General features: G+C 39.2%; 1 protein-coding gene across 1 annotated transcript in view; it reads left to right on the plus strand.

The window, feature by feature from the left end:
* The window catches only part of SPAG17 (sperm associated antigen 17), a 361237-nt gene that overhangs the window by 59572 nt on the left and 284823 nt on the right, over positions 1-16842 (plus strand). Inside the window, exons 2-3 of the mRNA XM_004380343.2 lie at positions 14037-14177; positions 14778-14858. Coding sequence (XP_004380400.1) covers positions 14037-14177; positions 14778-14858 — 222 coding nt within the window. The remainder of the gene's footprint in view (positions 1-14036; positions 14178-14777; positions 14859-16842) is intronic.

Genomic DNA, 16842 nt, shown 5'->3' on the forward strand with positions numbered 1-16842 from the left:
TGGTGATTTGTTTCTCCACCTCCTTAAAAAAATGCTGTTGGAATTTGGATCGGGATTGCATTGTATCTGTAGATCGCTTTGGGTAGAATTGACATTTTCACAATGTTGAGTCTTCCTATCCATGAGCAAGGTATGTTTTTCCACTTATGCAGGTCTCTTTTGGTTTCTTGCAGTAGTGTCTTGTAGTTTTCTTTGTATAGGTCTTTTACGTCTCTGGTTAGATTTATTCCTAAGTATGTTACCTTCTTGGGGGCTATTGTAAATGGTATGGATTTGGTGATTTCCTCTTCGAAGTTCTCTTTGTTAGTATAGAGGAATCCAACTGATTTTTGTATGTTTGTCTTGTATTCTGATACTTTGCTGAAAGCTTCTATTAATTCCAGTAGTTTTCTTGTGGATTCTTTGAGGTTTTCTGTGTATAAGATCATATCATCTGCAAATTGAGATACTTTGACTTCTTCCCTACCAATTTGGATGCGCTTTATTTCTTTTTCTAGCCTAATCGCTCTGGCTAGACTTCCAGCACAATGCTGAATAAAAGTGGAGATAAAGGGCCTCCTTTTCTGGTTCCCGTTCTCAAGGGGAATGCTTTCAAACTCTCTCCATTTAGGGTGAGACAGTTGGCTTTGTATAAATGTCCTTTATTATGTTGAGTAATTTCCCTTATATTCCTATTTTGCTGAGAGTTTTTATCATGAATGGGTGTTGGACTTTGTCAAATGCCTTTTCTGCACGAATTGATAAGATCATGTGGTTCTTGTCTTTTGTTTTATTTATGTGATGGATTACAATGTTTTTATAATGTTGAACCATCCCTGTATACCTTGTATAAATCACACTTGATCATGGTGAGTTATTTTTTTGATATGTTGCTGAATTTTATTAGCTAGAATTTTGTTGAGGATTTTTGCATCAGTGTTCATGAGGGATATTGGTCTGTAATTTTCTTCCTTTTTTGTGGTGTCTTTACCTGGTTTTGGTATTAGGGTTATGCTGGCTTCATAGAATGAGTTTGGGAGTATTCCATGTTCTTCTATGCTCTGAAATACCTTCAGTAGTAATGGTGTTAACCCTGCTCTGAAAGTTCAGTAGAATTCTCCAGTGAAACTGTCAGGGTTAGGGCTTTTTTTTTGTTGGGAGTTTTTTTAATTACCTTTTCAGTCTCTTCTTTTGTTATAGGTTTACTTAGTTTTTCTACCTCTATTTGTGTTAGTTTAGGTAGGTATTGTGTTTCTAGAAAGCTGTCCATTTCCCCTCAGTTTTCAAATTTGTTAGAGTACAATTTTTCGTAGTATTCTGTTATGATTCTTTTAATTTCAGTTGGGTCTGTTGTGATATCACCCACCTCATTTCTTATTTGGGTTATTTGCTCCCTCTCCTGTTTTTTCTTTTGTCAGTTTGGCCAATGGTTTATTGATTTTGTTGATATTTTCAAAGAACCAGCTTTTGCCTTGTCAACTCTTTCAATTGTTTTTCTATTCTCTATTTCATTTAATTCTGCCCTGATTTTTATTATTTGCTTTATTCTGGTGCCTGAGGGCTTCTTTTACTGCTCTCTTTTTATTCAGGTTGTTAATGTTTTGATTTTGGCCCTTTCTTCTTTTTGGATGTGTGCATTTATTACTATAAGTTAATCTCTGAGCACTGTTCTTGCTGTGTCCTGAAGGTTCTGGTAGGAGGTGTTTTCATTCTCATTTGATTCTGTGAATTTCTTTATTCTGTCCTGAATTTCTTCTATAACCTAGTAGTTTTCGAGGAAGGTGTTTTTCAGTTTCCATGTCTTTGATTTTTTTTTTTTCCTTGCTTTTTCTGTTATTGATTTCTACTTTTATGGCTTAATGGTCAGAAAAGATGCTTTGTAATATTTTGATGCTTTGGATTCTGTTAAAGCTTGCTTTATGGCCTAATGTGTGGTTTATTCTGGAGAATGTTCCATACGCATTGAAAAAGAACGTATACTTGTCTGCTCTTGGGTGGAGTGTTCTGTGTATGTCTATGAGGTCAAGTTGGTTGACGTGGCATTTAAATCTTCTGTGTCTTTATTGAGCTTCTTTCTGGATGTTCTCTCCTTCACCAAAAGTGGTGTGTTGAAGTCTCCTACTACTATTGTGGAGCTGTCTATCTCTGTTTTCAGTGCTGTTAGAGTTTGTTTTATGTATTTGGGAGCCTGTCATTGGGTGCGTAAATATTTATTATAGTTATGTCCTCCTGGTATATTGACCCTTTAATGATTATATAGTGTCCTTCCTTATCCTTTCTGGTGGATTTTACTTTAAAGTCTATTTTGTCAGAGATTAATATTGTCACTCCTGCTCTTTTTTGATTGTTGTTTGCTTGATGTATTTTTTCCATTCTTTGAGTTTTAGTTTGTTTCTGTCCTTAAGTCTAAGATGTATCTCTTATAGGCAGCATATAAACAGATCGTGTTTTTTATCCATTCTGCCACTCTCTGTCTCTTTATTGGTGCATTGAGTCCATTTACATTCAGTATAATTATTGATAGGTATGAGTTTAGTGCTGTCATTTTGATGTATTTTTTTGTGTGTCGTTGACAGTTTTTTGTTCCACTTAATTTTCTGTGCTGAGTCATTTTTCTTTATGCATTTTCTTTTCATCGTTTTCATTGCTGTTGATTTTGTATTTTCTGGGTCTTTATGTTTTTCTTGTTTTTTATTTGGATGTGTAGGATTGTTAGTTTCCTTTGTGGTTATCTTAATATTTACCTCTATTTTTCTAAGTTTAAACCTATCTTTTATTTCTTGATATCACCTTGACTTCCTCTCCATATAAAAGTTCTATGACTACATTATTTAGTCCCTCTTTTTTTTAATATTGTCATCTTTTACATATTGATGTCTCTGTTTCCATATTTTCAGCTTTTAGCTTTGATTTATTTTTGTGACTTCCTTATCTGGGTTGATATCTGGTTGCTCTGTCCTGTACTCTAGTTTTGGGTTGTTATCCGATGTTACTGATCTTCTCACTGGAGGATTCCCTTTAGTATTTCTTGTAACTCTGATTTGGTTTTTACAAATTCCCTAAACTTCTCTTTATCTGGAAATGCCCTAATTTCACCATCATATTTAAGAGACAATTTTTGCTGAATATAGAGTTCTTGGCTGGCAATTTTTTTCCTTCAAGGCTTTATATATATGTCATCCCATTGCCTTCTTGCCTGCATGGTTTCTGCTGAGTAGTCCAAGCTTAGTCTCATTGACTCTCCTTTGTAGGTGACTTTTCATTTATCCCTAGCCACACTTAAAATTCTCTCTTTATCTTTGGTTTTGGCAAGTTTGATTATAATATGTCTTGGTGACTTTTCTTTTGGGATATACCCTGTGTGGGGTTCGATGAGCATCTTGGATAGATAGCTTCTCATCTTTCACAGTATCAGGAAAGTTTTCTGCCAACAAATCTTCAACAATTCTCTCTGTATTTTCTGTTATCCCCCCCGTTCTGGTACTCCAATCACTTGTAGGTTACTACTCTTGATAGGCCCCACATAATTCTTAGGGTTTCTTCATTTTTTTAAATTATTTTCTCTGATTTTTCTTGAAATAAGTTGGTGTCAAGTGTTTTATCTGCAATCTCACTAATTCTGACTTCCGTTGCATTAATTCTGCTCCTATGACTTTCTACTGAGTTGTCTGGTTCTGAAATTTTATTGTTAATCTTCTCGATTTCTGTTTGCTGTCTCTCCATGGATTCTTGCAGCCTGTTAAATTTGTCACTGTGCTCCTCTCTAATCTTCTAAAGTTCCTCTGTTGCTTTGTCTGTGTGTTCCTTGGCTTGTTCTGCATTTTGCACTAACTCATTCTTGATATCTTGAAGAGTTCTATATATTAATCTTTTGTATTCTACCTCCGGTAATTCCAAGAAGTTCTCTTCCTCTGGAAAATTTCTTGATTCTTTGTTTTGGGAACTTGCTGAAGCCATCATGGTCTGCCTCTTTATGTGATTTGATATTGAGTGTTGTCTCTGAGCCATCAGTAAGTTATTATATTTATTTATTTTATCTTTGCTTACTACTGTGTCCTAGCTTCTAGTTTTGTTTTGTTTTGATATGCCCAAATAGTTTGATTATGGGCGCCTTTGAAGCTTTCACATCCTGTCACCAGGTGGTTAGAGCTATTACTAGGTATGTGAGCTCAGGAGTCCATTTACTTTTCTTGTATGAATTCAGTTCAGGTGTTCGGATAGTCAATCACCAAGTGTGTGGTGCAGACTCTCACTTACAGTCCTAGATGGTCACGGGTTATTGGAGTAGGCACAGGTATCTCGCTGTAGTAGGGGGTCATGTACTGAGCAAGGCAGGGGGCTGACAGCTGCCCCTGAGCATCTGGGAGGAAAGTGTGTCCCTGTTCCCTAGAGTGGGTAGGTGAGTGGGTTTTGCAGCCAGACTATGGACAGCCAATGCCGTTGGCTGTAAGACTGGAAGACACCACTTATTCTTGGGCCCCTGTCGCAGGTGGCTGGGTTGCATGCGTGGAGCCACCAGTCCTTAGGCCCCTGATGTGGGTAGGTGAGGACCTTGCTTAATGGGCACAGCGGTATCAAATGTCACGAATCTGCCACTCCACCATATAGCTTATACAATGAAGTTAGGCTTCAGGTGTATACCCTATTGTACTGTGGTAATGAGGGCCTATGCTGTTGAAATGGGCCAAAACAGGTCTATGCAGGGGTGCGATTCATTCAAGTCCGTGGACCCCTTATGCCTGTGCTTAGGCAAAGGAGCTGTGCCTGCCCTGAGTTCCCAGCTTAGGGTAGCTGTCAGATTATTTTTTCGTGTTTGTTAATTCGTGCCCTCTCCAAGGCCTGGAGAATGGCTCAGGGTGCTTGATGGGTCCTCCTTCCAGCCCTGGGGACTCAGCAATTGCTGAAGCTGGCCTGGGACCTGGTGCAGAGCTGGGAGGGAGCAGGTAAATGGGAGAGAGGATCTTTCCAAACAGGGTGTTTTTTGATCTGTGGAGTAGATTAAACACATGTACTTATCTTTTGCTGATTGAGCACCGCTTTTCACCGGCTCTGGAGGCCTGAGCAGACTCTCTACTGCTCGGTCTCTCCCGATGTGGAAAACATGTCCCAAACGCCACTGCCCGCCTCACCGTGCACACCAGCCGATCCAGCCCACAGGGTGCCAGTTCCTGTCGGGTCAGATCTGGCAACTCCTTGCTGCTTCTGCTCCATCTCTCCCTCCCCCTGCCACTCAGTCTGATTCCTCAACTTTACGTTTGATATTCAGGGCTCCTAGATTGTCATGTATAACTGATTCACTTGTTTGTTTGTTTGTTTGTTTGTTTCACTTGTTTTTTCAGGGACCACTGGAAGAGTCTGACTACTCTGCCATCTTGGCCCTGCCTCTTTTTTTTTTTTTTTTTAAATGAGAAAACGAACTCACAAAATATGCCCAAGGTCATTTGACTAACAAACTACGAGGCAGGATTTGACACCACCAAACAGTTCTAGGTCTTTACGCTAGAACATCAATGATTTGAATTAGTGATGATGTTTAATATGCATTAAGACAAAGGAAACTCACCAGATAGTGTGTGCATGCTATTTCTATACTTCTCATCAGTGAACATAAGACATGTGCAGTATTGTCTACACATCAAAGGTATAAGCTCTTCTTTACTTCAAATACTCAGTTATTCAGAGGTATGCATGATTCCTTCCAAAATGCTGAGTGTGGCTGATAAAATGCCACATACTCAGTCTGCCTTCCCATACTAAGCATGTGTAAAAATTTTCTTTAGTGTGTGGTTTTGGCTGCTAAGTTCAAGAAACATTTACTGAATGCTACTATATGCTAGGCACATGGCCAAAGTAGGAAGTTGTCTAGGTGGTATGGTTGGTTCCAGGGGAGTGTTTTTCACTGGCCCAGCCTACTACACAAAGTACCACCATTATCAGTACCTCCCTTTGAGTCAGTCCAGGAGTCAAAGAGTCTAGAGAGACTTGAGAGAAGAAATGCTTTGAAATGGTACTAGTCACTAAAGCCTTGGGAGTGTATTTGTTTATCATTAGAAAATCAACAATTAAGACCTTGAGTTGAATAGAAGTTGATGTAGATAAATTTTATTCGATCCAGGAGGATGAGGGGAGATAGATTTCAAAAATATCTGTAAGGTAGAAAACAAAGGCCAGAATATAGGAGCAGGCCAGGGAACCTGTCTTATATGGAGAGAGGGGTACACTAAAACTCTCTATCAAAAATATACTTTGTTAGCCTTTCTTTCTTTTTCCTTCCTTCTTTCCTTCCTTCCTTCCTCTCTTCCTCCCTCCCTCTTGTGTTCTCTCTTTTTAAGAACTCGTCCTTCCTGACATCTGTTTTAGGTCTAGATCCATAAAATTAACCAGATTAATATTTGTAATTCAACTACCAACAGTCAATCCATTTTCTTATTTTTTTTTTCCTTAAGGCAAGTAAGCAAGTCCCCATCTCTAATGAAAGTTAGTCTGGTGCTGCTCTCTTTCTCGACTGCTCTCTTTGCTCACTACCTCATAGCTCATCATGTCCTTAATCAGTCTGTGTACAAAATCCAAAGCTCAATGTCTTCTCATTTGACTCTAACTGATGATTTTTTTTTATGATTGCTGATGGAGTTATATCGCTGATAGACTTGCACTGGGTCTAAAATGATTCAAAGATGCCTCCTGCCACACTCTCATCTTCTCTCTTATAACTCTGAAAAATTATATGCTTCTGGATTTTTAAGCACTATACGTTCACAATTTTGGTCATCTCTTCAAGGGTGTAAAATATTTTAGAAATTATGTCATTTAACAAGTTTATTATTATGAAAGAGAAAATTGTTTTGAAATCAATTGACATTCAAATTAATATTTGCTTTTTCGTGATGCAACTGTTGATATTCTGATATCTTTGTTCACCCACAAGCTCTCCATACTTAAGACAGTGTGTGTGGAATAACCGTATTTGTTCTAACCACTGACAAGAGTAGAAGCTTCCTAAAGTAATATCAATGATAATAGTTGTGGTTATTGCTAGTGCTGTGCTCAGAGGTACTTTATGTAGGTTTTCTCAATCAGTCTTCCTCATAATCCGAAGAGGTAAGTAATGTTATTATCTTCATATATACAAGAGACACAGAGAAGTTAAGTAACTTGCCCAAGGACACAGAGCTAGTGTGTTGAGATTCAAATCCAGAAAGTCTGGATTCGCCCACTGAGCCTAGGCTCTTAACCACTGTGCCATACTGACCTGTGCTCCTCCAAGGTGCCACCAAGTGTGAGAGGGAACCAGGTCACCTGTGAGTAAGGGGTGTTCAGAAACCGTCCACAGCAATGTGTCCCGTGTGCAGATACCTGAGTAGGGAAGTAAAGGGATGGTCCAAAGAAAAGGGAGACCCTAGAGTGGGTTGCCTTTGCTCTTCCTATGGTGGCCTCCCTGTAAGTACGTTGTCACCTGCTTTTCATGGAGCTCATTTTAAAGGACAGTGTTTAAGATTGGGTCACACCTGAAGCAGCATGTAAAAACAATTATCAGTTTACACAGAGCATTGCTGCAAAGTATACCTTTGGGAGGAGTGGGCAAAATAGACAGAGAAAACCTTCTTTGCCCTCCTCAATGTTTTTTTCAGGGATATTGCTGGCTTTGCCAATCAAAATCATCTCTAAGTCTGCCTAAGACATGCAGGCCTTCTTGAGTTGGAGGCAGCAGTGTGCTCTCCGTGGGAAAAAGCTGTGACTGGTAGCTTTTGCCACTAGCGTGGCTCGATTACCCCACCATGGCCGACTTCAAGTTACCAAGGCAACATGACTGAGCTGGGAAGGGCTCAAGCACCCCACTGGACAGGGGTCAGAAAATTGGGATGGACTTGGGGGTGGTGTTACTGCTGGAGTAGATGTCAGGTTCAGAGCCCCTCTCAGGTTCTAGATCTGGGCAACTCATAGTATGTGCTGCTTAACTCCATCTCCCACCATAAAATCAAGCTCATAAGAATTTTAACAGCAGCTTGAAAGAGAAAGGAATCATACAACAGGTAGCCTAACAGCAGTAGGTGGAAGGGAAAAGGGAACAGGCCTATTTGTTTTTTTCTTGATAGGAGGGAGTGGGAAGAAGGAAGGAGATGGGAGGATTGGTTTTATAGTCAGTGTATGTTGTACGTGAGTCTTTGGTTTTTCCCTTGCTCTCTGGAAAAGTCACTTCCTCTGGTCTCATGTCTGAGTCAGTCTCCAGCAAACTTGTCTTAGCAGGGGAATCACTCCAGGGCCTAATTCCCTAAACCCTGGTTACTGATCCTGGTCTGATGAACTATATTAGATCACGTATAGGCTGTTCTCCTCCTAAAGAACGTCAGGGTGGTGGACCACATAACCTGCACAGTCTCCTGATGTTATTTTCTCACAGCATATGATTCTGAGGGTCAAAATTCTCTCAGTGTTGAATTGTATGTGTAGAAATTTCTGAAATGGTGTGTCTTTGGCTATGTATATTTTCACCAAAAAAAAAAAAAAAAAAAGTCGTGCAAGGTCAAGAAGGGAGAGTGTTGACATGTCGTGAGGTTGTTAACCAATGTCATAAAACAATATGTGTACTGACTGTTTAATGAGAAACTATTTGTTCTGTAAACATTCATCTAAAGTACAGAAAAAAAAATTAAAAGAAAGAAACCTTACGGAGCAGTTCTACTCTGTCATGTAGGGTAGCTATGAGTTGGAATTGACTTGATAGTACACAAAAACAATAACAGTTGATGTTGTTAAGTTCCATCAAGAAAAAAAAATTCAGTGTCCAAGTGCACTCTCTGTTGCTTTAATCTATCAAGCAACAGATATTTGTGTAGAGAGCCCTGCTCTATTTCCCATTCATTGCTGAGCTCCATGAGGTGCAAAAAGCATATACAACATAATCTCTAATATAAAGAGGTGAGAATCCAGTTGAGAGGACAGAACGGCCACATAAACCAATTCCTAAATTAGAGTTACCTAAGAGTTATGACCTTAGGATGATAATATGTCAAACTATACTATTTATGATACTTTGTGAGGGACTGATAATTAGAAATAGTCTATAATAAGTACTTGTTTTGTAAAGACCAGGGCCCCTGGGGGCGCAGTGGTTAAAGTGCCCGACTGCTAACTGAAAGGTAGGTGGTTCAAACCCATCAGCTGCTTCGTGGGAGAAAGATGTGGCAGTCTGCTTCCATAAAGATTACAATCTTGGAAACCCTGTGGGCAGTTCTGCTGTGTCCTGTAGGGTCGCTATGAGTCAGAATCGACTTGATGGCAATGGGTTTTTGGGTTTGGTAAACACAGTAAAAGGTATTAGGTCAGTGCATATCCTGATTGTTTGTATTGCCTTGTTTATTATATAACAATATGTACCCATTTTTAACCTACATTTTCAACTTATTTTATAGTAAGAATCTCTTTTTAAAAAATACCATTGTAGCAGCCAGTTCTATGTAATAAAAATACTTCTGCTGGCCAACAGCCCATACTAACACTCTTTTGCTGTTGCAGATCCAAGACTCCTTTCGAAGGAAAAACCCTGTATGAGAAAGACATTCACAAATCCCTATCCATTTGGCAGTAAATCTACTTAACAAAAAGGTTATCCTTTCAGCAGTGTACTGACATAAAGTACGGGTTTGCATATCTGTACAGTGTTAAATAACTCTTAATAAAACCCGATTTTTAAATGTCACATTGATTTTACTTGGGGCTTTAATACATCTTCTTCTAATAAAGGTGGTGACCACTACTGGCTTCTAGAGCTCATGAGCTAGGATCAGTTCTGGGGGGAGGACTGAAGGAATCTCTTCTTAGGTCTTTAAGGGTAGTGGGCCCCCTAACCTGAGAGCAAAGTCAGCAGAAGAGGGCACATGTGTACCGCTATTGCATTTGCCCATGCCAGGCTAGGAATCCCTGGATGGTGCAGATGGCTACTCACTTGGCTGCTAACTGGAAGATTGTAGGTTCGAGTCCACCCAGAGACACCTTGAAAGAAAAGTCTGGTGATCTACTTCTGAGAAATCAGCCATTGAAAACCTTATGGATCACAGTTCTTCTACCCGGGTACATATGCAGTTGCCATGAGTGGGAATCAACTCGATGGCAACGGGTTTATAGCAGCCTGTTATATGTGCTAATAGAAAGCAATCACAAGCCTATCATCCAAAAGCTTTTTTTTCTTGTTTTAGAAATGTTTTTTGTAGTTATATTAGAATATGGGAATGCCTACGTAAAAACTGGAGCCCTGGTGGCGCAGTGGTTAAGAACTCGGCAGCTAACCAAAAGGTTAGCAGTTCAAATCCACCAGCTGCTCCTTAGAAACTCTATGGGGCATTTCTACTCTGTCCTATAGGGTCAGTATGAGTCAGAATTGACTCAACGACAACGGGTTTGGTTGTTGTTTTGTTTTTAAGTAAAAACTGGGGACTTTGCAATATATGAAAGAAAAATAGTTACAAATCTACTCTGTGTCTCTGGGGCAGTAGACTTGTGTGAGACAGCCAGGTTTTCTGTATTTACAAGAATACTTTCTTGCCTTAGGAGACTAGTGTGTAAGTGTTTGGGTTAAGACGCCCTCCTGCCAGGCTTCAAATTAGGTGCATCTTGTAAAGTAAATAAAAGGTAATGGATTGTGTCCATACATGACTTCATTCCATCCTTTGAATGATTTTATCAATAACTATTAGAGGGCACGACTTAGCAATAATCATGTACCATATTTGCCTCCAGGTAATAGAGAACTGGCTTTATTTCCTAAGGTGTTTGAGGTGTGCCAGACCAAACTCCTCTTCCCTCACTGTTGGATACATCCAGTGTAGTTTTTCTCAAACAGTTAACGTTTTCCTTCTCTAGGTTTATGCTACTAATTACACTGCAACTTCTGGTACTGCCTTAAGCAAATTCACCCCTAGGTAGTAGCATCGCAGGACTCACAGGTGTACTTAATGGAGTTGCACACATTATGCTTTTATTTCTCCCCCATAATCAACATTTGTTTTCTCTGCACTGAATTTCTCTTGCCTCCCTGTGAGCTCAGACTGAATGACTTTGTTTAATTATATGTTGTGGTGAGATATCGGTGGAGGCTTGTTTTTCTAGTATTTTGCCAAACTTAATTTGTGCTCAATTTTTCCAAAACAAATTCCAATTTTTAAACTGCTGCCAGTTGGTAGAAATTTGGAATCTATGTTGTTGTTAGTTGAGTCTGTTCTGACTCATGGCGACCTCATGTATAACAGAACAAAATGTTGCCCAGCCCCGCATCATCCTCATGATCATTAGTATTTTTGAGCCCATTGTTGTGGCTATTTTGTCAATCCATCTAATTGAGGGTTTCCCTCGTTTTCACTGACCTTCCACTTTACCAACCATGATGTCCTTGGATATTTCCTGATGATGGGTCCAAAGTAAGTGAGCCAAAATCTCGCCATTCTCACTTCTAAGGAGCATTCTGGTTGTATTTCTTCTACGACTGATTTGTTCATTCTCTTGCCAGTCCACGCTTATTCAAAATTCATCGTCAACACAATTCGAATGTATCAATTCTTCTGTCTTCTGTAACTATCCTGAAATATTAAGAGAAAGATTCAGAGATTGTATTTTTTTGCAGAACATCATTTATTTAGCCATTCCTCCTAATTAGACATGGAAAGTGCAACTTGCTCTTTATTAGTTGACTATTGTGCATTTCCTAGCATCTTGCTGCCCCCTGGTGCATAACTCCAGTGAATGCATCCTTCCTTGTAGACACTCTAAGGTTTGTATTACTGTTGTCTGGCAGTCCTTTCCATACTTATTAGGGGTCTAACTATGTGATTAGACACTAAACCATAACCGCAAGGAAGTCCTCCATGGGTCCTGTTTTGCCAGTTGGATCCAATTTCTGCAGCAGGGTTTGGTTGGCCAGAAAGGTTAGATGTGAAACCGAACCTAAGCTGTCCTCTTAAGACCCCTTTAGATGGAGAGACAGGCCTGGAAACCGAATGGTCCTCGTAGAAAGCTCTGAACCTGAACAAATCTGGACCTGCTCTAGCCCAGGAAAGCTGTCTGAGGGTGACTTTGGGGATCCCAGAAGTTTCAGTATAGCTCCATGAATTGGAAGAATGGGTCTTCTGCTAAGATATATCCTAGAACAAAAGTAACAACCATACTGAGCTTCAAGAGAGAAAACCTTGGGAAAATTTCTTAACCTCTTTCAGTCTTTGTAAAACTATCCTTTAAAAAATTGATCTCCCAATGTCTTCAAGATTAATACCTATTCTATTTTTGAAGCCTCTATAAACTCTAACATGCAATATAAATCTTCATTTATCACTTTTACTGTGGCCAAGGTGGCTTATTGGATGCAATTCAAGGTCTATGGAAAGGCATTCTGACCCCAAAGACTTGCTCTTAAAACTGTTCAGAAATTATCACAAAATTGTAAACTATGTTTGTAGTCCCCATGGGGTTCTGTAAATATGACCTTGAACAAGTTATTTAATTTCATTGTGCCTTGGTTTTTCCATCTATAAAGCATAAATACACCTATTTCATGGGGCTACTTAGGGATTCAATGAGATAACATATGCCTGGCACATGGCAGATTCAAATAAATCGGGAAACTAAGATTCAGAAAGCTTACATGGCTTGAGTGCCCTCCATTGTATTATGTCTCTTTTCTGATGGTTTCCTTATATTCCATTTCCTAAGACTGTAAACAGTAAACAACTGGTTGCCATCGAGTCAGCTCCGACTCATGGAGACCCCGTGCATTTCAGAGTAGAACTGCCCCATAGGGTTTTCTTGGCTGTAATCTTTATGGAAGCAGATCACCATACCTTTCTTCCTTGATGCCACTGGGTAGGTTTGAACTGTCAACCTCTAGGTTAGTTGGTTCGCTAGTCCTGACTTGCATGAGTTTTACCTCTTTCCTCAGCACCACACAATAGATAATTTAGTGAGCTCCCCTCTTAATCTCTCCCAAAGAATGTCTTCTTCCCAAAAGAAATCATAATGGACAGAGAAAAAGGGATTACTAAACAAGAATATTATGTTAGTAATTTTTTTCTTTAAATTATTTGATACAAAATTTCATGTCCAAGTGTAATTTTTAGCCTATTTCTTGGGAATGGAAAGGATTCATTTATTAATTAGCAATGAGATTCTTGTGTTAGTTTAGGAGGAAAAGATATTTTCTAGTTCTGTGCTTTACAAAAACTTTGGGGATTGAATTTTTACCTCAGATAATGCAATAGCCCATTTGTCAACTCATTCAATATTATTCAGCATTTGACAGATATTTATTGAGTGCCTATGATGTTCCAGGCACTATTTAGAGTCCTAGGTTACATCAAGGAACAAAACAAAGATTTCAGCCCTCTTGGATATTACATCTTAATATACATTGGTGATATATATTCTATTGCTTTCCAGCAACAAATTGTCCTTGGACAACATTCCAGTGAACTTGGATAAATTGTTTTATTATTATTAAACTTTCCCAGTTTCTTAGAAGCCCTGGTGGTGCAGTGGTTAAGAGGTCAGCTGCTAACCGAAAGATCAGCAGTTCGAATGCACCAGCTGCTCTTTGGAAGCCCTATAGGGCAGTTCTACTCTGTCCTATAAGGTCGCTATGAGTCGGAATAAGTTTGGTATTTTTTTTAGCTTCTAAGGGGAGCCCTGACGGCGTACTGCTTAAGAGCTCCTCTGCTAACCAAGATGTCAACAGTTCGAATCCACTAGGCACTCCTTGGAAATCCTAGGGGGCAGTTCTGCTCTGTCGTATAGGGTCGCCATAGGGTGACTATGAGTTGAAATCGACTGGATGGCAACGGGTTTGGTTTGGTTTTTAGTTTCCTAAGGAAAGTGTTATTTAACCAAGTTGCATGAAATTTGGCACAATATCGCCTCCTTGCGGCCATTTTAACAGGGAACGACATACCCTACAGAGTCAACCCTATCTTTAAGGTAAGGTTTATAGAAAAATTATCCTGTTTTTCAGTAGAAGACTTTGACACAAAATTACCTAGTCGGGAAAATTTGGAATCTTCTTCCTTGTGATTTTGTAACAGAACGATTGGAAGGCTTCCATCGCTTTCGTGATTGGGAACCAGATTGAGGACGATCTTCTCATCCGAGCCCTCACCCTCGCCGTCCAGGTCCCTCAGCGTAAACTCTTCAGTGTGGTATCATGGCAAGACATTCTACAGCAGGTACCTGTCACTTCCTACCTCCAAGCCTTTCAAAGACTTTTTTCATTAAGATAATAGAATAAAATAAATAAAATGATTATATTCTTGGCCTGTTTTGTAAATTTTAGTGGAGTGTTTTAAACAAATATTTAGTTAGAATAAATCTGAATCATTTAATCCAGAACAATTCTTTCTTTGTCAGTGAATGTTGCCTATTCAACATTCTTGCATTTGACAAAAATTTCTGAGGCCATACCAGGCACCATGCTAAGTTCTGTGATGAATGAATTAAGAAAAGGTTAAATAATAATGAAAGACTAGACTATTTAAGGTTCCCGGGAAGTCTATGACTAATTGGAAAATGGAGTCTACAGAGAATCATAGCTGTTGGAGGTCAGAGGAGAATGATAACAAAGAAAAAATCTGTCAGATGGCACAAGCCCATACACTTAACAACAGCTCACCAGTGACTATAAATACATTATCTAGTCAATGAATGCCTGCCTATTGCTAGGTTCTCCAATCCTCTCAAATCACCTAAGCATTTGAAAGTCACACATATCCAAGTATTTGTTAAGCAAGCATGTCTTTTTCATTATAGATGAACTTAATTTCTTACAGATCGATGAGGTAAACGCACTTGGAACTGGAGCTAAGAAGGCAAAGAAGCCTGCAGGCAGTAGTGCACCCTTGTTTTATGAGGTAGGTGAAAGTGTTTATTCAAGAAATTTTTGTAATTTCTAGAAAATTAGGACTGAGTTAATAATGTTATTGCCATTCTTTATCTAATTCATTATTTAAACCAAGTCTCTGCTACTCATTGTCGGGGGGATAGTTCCTGATGGTGGGCATGTAAGAAATCTGCCTCTCTCTTTACAAAATCCCCCTCTTAGAATAAAATTGTCCTAGATTGTTTACACCATCATTACATCCAATATAAATCAGAATTTTTTACATACAAAAGTGTTGGGTCATAGTTTTTAATGATAATTACAGAGTATGTGATGGTGTTAAATTAGGGAAGTCATATTAGTTTTTTTACAAAGTGTTGGTTTTACCAAAGAAACAATGTAAAAATGTCCCAGAATGTGTTTCCTGTACAAGAAGGAGGCATAACTAGAATCATCAGTTTGTGATCTTAGTGCATATTTTACCTCCCACTTTAATCAATGTGAAGATAACTGAACTCTTTTGAATAATGGTCCATTCCATGTTGAGCAGCTGCTTAACACAAAACTCTGGCTTGGCTGACCCAGTGGGGTTGTGCAAAGGACTTAGGAATCATGCTTAGTTGAAGGGGATTTCCTCTCACCCTGCCTTGTTAATAGCTAACTTACAGCTTGTAAGAAACTATAAAAAACTAGTGATTAAATACAAGATCACTTAAAATTTGTCAGGCACTGTTTTATGGTCCTACAGACCTAAAACAAAGACTTCTGGATCTTTAGAAGACAAACTTGTTTGCATTTTATTTCAGTGATGACTAATAAACTTTTTATGTGTCTGAGGTCTTGAATGATTTCGTAACAGGCTTTTTAGCATTGCCTGAGTATTATCTGAACAAGTTTCATTGGATTTATTTACGATTGTCAGTGCTGTGAATTTTATAGCTTAACTCTTGCTCCACTGCTCTCACCATCAAGGCAAACTTATTCTGTGCTGTTGGAGTCAAATAAAGTATCTTCTATCTTTTGTTATGATGATCCGAATGTGTGTGCTCCAGTTGAAACATTATGTGATACCTGGATTTAAAACATTGGAATTTTTCTTCTGAAGTGTTCATAGAAATCCATGTCCAACTCTCAGGCCTGGAATCAATTACTCCCCTCCCCCAAAGGGCTCTTTCTTCTTCAAAGATGCTCAGTAAAAATCAGACATGATAACAGGCCAGTTTTGATGTATAATCTGGACAGGAGTTTTGACTTGGATGTGGGATAAGTGCACTGTTTCAACTCCAGAGTTAAGTTAGAAAGCCTCTCTTCTCAAATATGTGCTGTGACTCTTGGTTACATATTCTTCACTCAGAGGAGGTCCATTTCACATCTGGCTCTACCACACTTTTCCAGTGGAATATTTGGGCAATAAGCCTCCCACACCCACTCACATACCCTTTTCTGAATGGCTCCAGAAGAAAAGGGAAGGCAGGGTGGAACACCATGGAGACTGGACCTTGGGTGCACCAGAAGTTCATTAACATCAATTGCTGTAGCAAAAACGGATAAAGAACATAAAGCAAATTCAGGCTTCTGGTCAGCATCAGTCAGGAACAGATTGCACATCTAAAGAAGAGGAGCCCATTTCCAATCGCAGTCCCTTCACGCTTAGGACCTGTTCAGGAATTCTGTCACCTGGTATATCAACCCAGATGAATTGAAAAGCCGCTGGCAATGCATACAGACAGACCTGAGGTATCTGTGAGTGGCCACCATGGAAGAGGCCCAGAAGTTAAAATCTTCTTGGACCTCTGAACTTTTCACTTGCATGGGGACAGCCTGCTGTGAGACACTTGCCACAGGTGCACTCCTCAGGAGGCTATTTAGAAGTCTTAAATATACTTTCTCAAAGAGAACTTTGCAATGGGGAAGAAAGGATGATCTAACAAAATTGTTTGGGTTACATGAGAAATTCATAGAGGTTCTGCTTCCTTTTAGACCTCTATTTTTGTGGGAGAATTCAAAATAGATGT

The sequence above is a fragment of the Trichechus manatus genome, unplaced genomic scaffold (genome assembly GCF_000243295.1).
Source record: "Trichechus manatus latirostris isolate Lorelei unplaced genomic scaffold, TriManLat1.0 scaffold00073, whole genome shotgun sequence".
In the NCBI taxonomy this organism is placed as follows: domain Eukaryota; kingdom Metazoa; phylum Chordata; class Mammalia; order Sirenia; family Trichechidae; genus Trichechus; species Trichechus manatus.